This window comes from Amborella trichopoda, chromosome 12, assembly GCF_054954075.1.
Source record: "Amborella trichopoda isolate Santa Cruz 75 chromosome 12, AtrichopodaSantaCruz75HAP2 v2.0, whole genome shotgun sequence".
NCBI lineage: Eukaryota > Viridiplantae > Streptophyta > Magnoliopsida > Amborellales > Amborellaceae > Amborella > Amborella trichopoda.
The window spans coordinates 16,219,485-16,225,701 of NC_142347.1; the positions used below are offsets into that span (position 1 = coordinate 16,219,485).

The 6,217-nt window shown below is 37.6% G+C and overlaps 1 protein-coding gene and 1 long non-coding RNA gene across 2 annotated transcripts; one reads left to right on the forward strand and one right to left on the reverse strand.

Annotated features, from left to right (window-relative positions):
* Nucleotides 1–848: 848 nt before the first annotated feature.
* LOC18439079 (uncharacterized) lies at nt 849–3,212 on the reverse strand. Its single transcript, XM_011626912.3, has 7 exons — nt 2,235–3,212; nt 1,937–2,065; nt 1,754–1,819; nt 1,613–1,678; nt 1,412–1,459; nt 1,141–1,328; nt 849–1,052 (listed from the first exon to the last, which is right to left on the reverse strand). Exons 1-6 carry the CDS (start codon nt 2,535–2,537, stop codon nt 1,185–1,187), a joined length of 756 nt encoding a protein of 251 aa, XP_011625214.1. The 5' UTR covers nt 2,538–3,212; the 3' UTR covers nt 849–1,052; nt 1,141–1,184.
* Nucleotides 993–4,629, forward strand: LOC148779468 (uncharacterized). The gene is made up of 2 exons (XR_016046173.1): nt 993–2,967; nt 4,085–4,629. It is a non-coding gene; the product is annotated as an uncharacterized LOC148779468 (long non-coding RNA).
* The last annotated feature ends 1,588 nt before the right edge of the window (nt 4,630–6,217 follow it).

Consider the following 6,217-nt stretch of genomic DNA (forward strand, 5'->3'; position numbering starts at 1 on the left):
AAACACATTCGTATCACGCGGACCACAGTTCTCATGACACAAAAGTTTGAAAGGGGGCACTCTCCCTCAAAGCTTAGGTCCCAAATCCTCATCTATCATACGTTGCTTTCGGTAGACTCTATCGTTTTCTTCAATGGTTTGGTGCGACACCGACCCCACATTATTAATCCCACAAAATGCGGCCCTGATTTCGGTGGGATGGGATTGGGTGCGACTGCGACCTCTTAACAAAGTCTCTTTTATCGCCAACCAGCCACACACTATTTTAAAACATCATACTTGTCTTCCTGCATCTATGAGCTTAAAAGAGGTCCAAGCCCAGGCCCGAATTATTGATCAAGGTGAGAAGACGTCCAAGTCCAATCCCAGCCCAAGCCCAAGTCCAAGCCCAAGCCCAAGTCCAGTATTCCGATATTATTGATTTCTACCATATTTGTCTCAATAGATGAGCTGAAAAGAGGTCCAAGACCAGGCCCGAATCTTTGATCGAGCTGAAAAGAGAGAGGTCCAAGCCCAAAGTAGGAGTATTATTATCGGAGGAATGGCATACTGATTTTAGAGTGGTTGGGACGCGGATTGGGGCAGTTACAAATATGAATTATATACACCATTCCACCCATCACACTCCTGTCTTTATATCCCACAGAAAAACACACTCTTTCTAGACTAAATGCACACTATATTTACCCTTCAAAATTCAAACTCGTTGTCAGTGTGTCTCTGCAGTGGCTGCTATAGTTGAAATATATGTAACATCAAAGGAATATATATATATATATATATATATATATATATATATGGAAATATATAAAAAATGTAAAAATAACAAAGGTTGCTAATAGTCATACTTTTGATCACATCAATATTTGCCATATAAAACATGTAATGACATGCTAACAAAAACATTTACAGAGCTCGGTAACCGGAACTATTCGCCGGAAAATGTCCACTCATTTATATTAGACTGACTACTACTTACCCCAAAAAAATTCAAGGCCATGGCCGTAGTCCGGGTCAGCAGAGCTTTTTGCTTTCTCTCTCTACAGAATACACTGCACAGAAGGGGAAAGACACAAAACTCTCAATTTTACTCACCATTTACTGAGAAAAGAAATCGGGAGGGGAAAAAAAAAAACCCACCATGTTGAATCTTTCATCTCCTTGTTTTTCTTGAATTTTTTGTTTCAGTATTTGGAGGAATTGCTTGCCATGGCTGGTGCCCAAAAATCAGCACCATTGCTGCTTGCCACATGAAGGGTGCAGGAAACAGGGACTAAGCACAGACCTCGGCTCCTCAAATCATACTTCGACTCTTCTTCTCCAGCTTCCTGAAACACAGATACGAGAATATAAGATTCATGGCTCAGAGAGAGATGGATTCAGTAAAGTTGCATTAGGTGGGGTATTTTACCCGCAGGCTAGAAGGCGGAATTCGTTGCAAGTAGGGAGTGCTAAGCACCTGAAACAATCAATCAATAAAACCGCATAAAGCAAAGGAATAAAGATAGAGACAATGGAGAAACCGCATAAAGCAAAGGAATAAAGATAGAGACAATGGAGATGATAATGAGAGAGGGGTTCAGTAAATGGAAGGATATATAAGAAAAGCAACCTGAACTTGGTCGTGGAGGAAGCGGATGTAACCCATAGCCTCGTGAAGAACAGAGGCCGTGTCGGTCTGAAAAAAGAGAAAACAATGTTTAATACATTATAAGTTCCGGAGAGAGAGAATCGAATTGGGTTGTAATCGTACCTTGCCATAAGGAGAAACAAGCTGTTGCAGAGCAGTGATTCGCTCTCCGAGCTTCTCTTTCCTAACCTGCAACAATCAACAGACGAGTCCCATTGAGCTTGGAGCTAAAATAAAGAAAAATGGGTGTTTCTTATCAATGGCATATGGGGAAACACATGCACATTCACTCAGGGTTTTGCAGACCTTCAATGGAACAGAGGCTGATGAATCCACCTTCGGTTTCTTGAATTGAACTCCAGCCTCGCCATTACCATGTTCAACCGACCCACTATGCTTCTTGTGCTCTATTGAAGCTTCCCCAACATCGCTTCTCTATTACAATTTCGGGAAAACAAATGCAATTAAAAATCATCTATATGAACAACCACAAGGTAAAACCCTAGTTTTCAAACGCCCCCAAAACATCAACTCCAGGAAAACCCAAGTTCTCAAACCCTAACGTAAAACCCCCATGTCTCAGCACCCTTACATATGCACTTACAATTACAGAGCTCTTGGGCCGACTGCTATTGCTCGAACCAGACGAGGAAGAATCGCTGCCACTGATTCCAGGAATCGACGGCGCAGAACCATCCTTCCGGTCACTAGCATGGCCATGGAAACCGAGCATATCAGGCCCTTGCTTAAACCCCGAGAAATGAGGCTTCGGCGACACCAAACCTTGCTGAGCTCGACACACCTCTTCCCTCATTTCTAAACCTAAGCTACCAGAATCCAACAACTGCGCAAAACTGTTCCCGGAAAACCCTTCAATCGCCGGAGAAACCCCCTTTTCCGGCGCCATCAAACGGCAAAGTTAACCAAAGGGACAAGAAAGCGTAACCAGGAAAAAAAAACCCTCCTTGGCCGCCGCCCAGCTTTTTCCGGCAACGGCAAACCGAGAAGAGGTATGTATTGAAGCTCGAGGAAAGATGAAAGATTAAAATGGCAGAGTAAAAGCTTAAAGGAAGGGAAGGGAAGGGACCCCAAAACCTCAAAGTTTCAAAGTCGTAGTACTGATATCGAAGGTTGCAATAAAGAAGGGGGGCAAGGAAACAGGGGAGTTTTTAAGTAAACAGAAGCTTCGGTATTTTCATACTGGTGGGGTTCTCTCTGTCTACTTTCCAGTCAAAACCGCTCTCCCCACAAAAGCAGTTTCCGTTCTGGACAAGCGGTTTTTCCTTCTTTTCACCGACTCCCGTTTCGCGCTAACGCCACTCGATTTTCTTCGACCGGTAAATAAAGCCGTTCGCCTCCTCTTTCCTTACTCCATGACAGATGTTGGGTCCCTATTGCCACCCACATTACTGCTATGCACACGCGTCTTCCCAGGTTGGAATCGTTATTCGGATACGGAAGATATGGGTGTGCTGCTCAGGTTTTTAACTTAAAAATATAGAAGAGCTAATAATTTAATATTTTGCCATTTTTCAACTGTTATAATTCCGTATTTTGATGGATATTTGCAGTAGTGTATTTTGATAAGGAGACTGTTTTCATGTGGAAGCCGGCGTATTATAGAAAAGCTAAATATATTTTTGTAAAATATAATTTGATCTTATTTTTTAAAGAATATATAATTTTTAACATAAAAATCATGAATATGAAAAATAAATAAATTTTAAAAATTAAAATAATTTATATTAAAAAATATTTAAACCATTAATTAATAATTATTTTTAGATATACAACCTGGTTGCATCCATCTTTACATCTTTAAAGATGGATCCTCTCGACCATTGTAGAAATAGTCTAACACGCATAAAACAATTATTCTAAACAATATAGTATTTTGATAAAGTGTTTTTCAAAAAATTAAAGGAACTTTATTAAATAGTATTTATCTTTATTTTTTTTAATATAATACCCAAACTGCACTTTTTTCATTTTTGGAAAAAAGTAGTGCTTCTTACTGTACAAGTCACCCGTCTATTTTAAAGCTAACAACGAGAGCAGCACTGTCGGCTTAGCTTAGCTTTAAAAAAGTAGAGCCTAAGCCACAAAATATAGATTAAGGGTCAGGGCAGGCCATTGTTAACGAGATTTGCCCAACCCAACCCACTTTTTATAAAAATAAAAAAAATTATATTTTTTTTCATTTATTTTTTTGTGTGGCCGGACCCTACCTAGCCATAATATGGGTTGCACTAAACCTGACCCGTTGCAACCTTCAATTTATTTTACTAAAAATAGTAAGGATGAGTAGTAAGGATGAGTCAAACACACTACCAAGCAATTCACCAACCTACGGATTAAAATAGTAAACTATATACAAAGTAAATGATTTAAATGAATTTATGAAAATTAAGGTTTTTTATTGCGAGAATTAAATGGGAGCGCTTCCATTTCCAGGAAGCCGCCGTGCCCATGTGCCGCGCCCGCTTGCGTTCGCCGATAACGACGGCGGGCAGCGGGCAAGCTGCCCTAACTGCCCCTAACGGCGCCGTTAACCTGGGGTGCGGGATTGACGGAGGTCATTGGCGTACCCTCACCGTTATCCTAGCTGGCTCGAGAGGGACGTGTTACACGTGGCGGACATGTAGCACGTAAGACAAGGCAGACATCGGCACGTGAGGGGGATTTATTAGACACGAGGACCTCTCGACATTTCTTCCAACATCTGGACACCTACTCCACTCGACCGGACACATTTTTCTTTTTTTTCTTTTTTTTTTCTTTTTTTGTTTTTCTTTTAAAAAATCTTTATCTTTTTAAACAAAAGACTCTCTCTCTCCTCTAATTTTCCTCTCTCCATCTCTCTCTGAAGAAACTCTTTATCTCCTCCAATTTTATTTTTATCTTTAATATGTCTAATTTTTCGTTTTCTCTTTTCAATGTTAGCTTCTAGGAAACCTTAAATTGTACTTCCTCGCTTCTATATAAATTTTCTTTTGTTATAGTTCTCATCTCCCAACCGGTCAATCTGAATTGCCAGCCGAGATAACCTGTCACAATATCATGTTTATATATTATTTTATTTTTAATTTTTATTTTGATAATAAATTAGTGTGTTGAGTCTTTTTTTAAACTCGTTACTGTAAAAAATATAAAACACATTTTTTAAAAATATAATGTCTTAAGTATCACCAGAAGCTGCAAAGGTATTTTGGTTATTTTAATTTTTCAGAATTTTTTAAATATTTTTTATGTAGTACACTCTATTGAGATGATGACACGTATCAAATTTCATCTTTATATGATTAGTAGAAAATCTTGAAATGTAAAATTAAGGTTGAACCTCACAAATCGATCAGAAAAATGTTGTTCTAATGTTGAAAAACCCTCTAATTGATCATCCCGACATCGAGATGTACAAATATGAAAAAGAAAAAGATTTTGAATATTAGAAATAACGCACTTGCAACACATTATCTAGACCGTCCATTTTCAAGATTTTCATATATTTATAGATCTACTTGATTGTTTTTGGAGTTTAAAATTTTATAATTAGAGTTGAAAATAGATTTTCAACCAATCCTAAAATAAATTTACACGAAAATTACATCTTATGATAAATTTTGGAGGTGCACCTTAATTGGACTGGAACCTTATGCAAACCATACCTTTAGTAAAAAAAATTAATGATAAAATACTTTGAGAGATCAGATCTAGATCATATGGTCAGAGGCTAACTTGTGACATTATAGCATAAATAATCACATCCATCCATTCTAATTAGATGGCTGGGAGATAAAAGATTTAGAATATATAGATATATATATATGGGTAAAAAAGTTTTGTAAGTTTTCCCTTACTAGAATATCTCCATTTTCATCTCTCTTTCTCATTTCATATCTTGAGTTTCATTTGCACTTTTTCTAGTAGTCTATTTCCCTATAATATATTTTTAGGTATCCAAACTGCCTCTTAGTGAATAATAAATTATGAAGAAGACAACGCCACTCACGGCCATCTCCCCTTTTCTTATGAGAAAAATGGGCCTTTCCCAAAATGCTTTCTACCTTATTCAAATACCAACGTACCTCTAACACTACAAAATATCAAATTCCTTGCAACTAAACTGGAAATGTAATTAATAAGTGTAGTGAAGTTTCTTACATAACTTTTACATCACCTAGGCCCCATGATGTTGACATTGGAAGTTTGCCATCTTCTACATAGTTATGAGGAATACCGAACCAGTGATACGATCGTCGATCGATGTTTTAGGCAATCTGGTCCAAAAATCAAGTTCAATTGAAAACTAGTCAAAATTAACGTTTAATTGGTTTTAGCCAGTCGGACCAACTAGTTTTATAATTCAAACAACTAAATGAAACTCGGAAAATTTTTAATATTTTTTATATGGGTGAGGATTGTATAAGGTGCCGTCCTTATATTATAGAAGTAAGGTGCACACCTAAATTTTACTTGTAGATGTAGTTCCAACGTTAGAAAGCATATGATGGCTTGAAAATCTATTTTCATATCTAGCTATGAAATTTAAAATTTCAATAATGGTATATACTGAGCATATATCTAAAC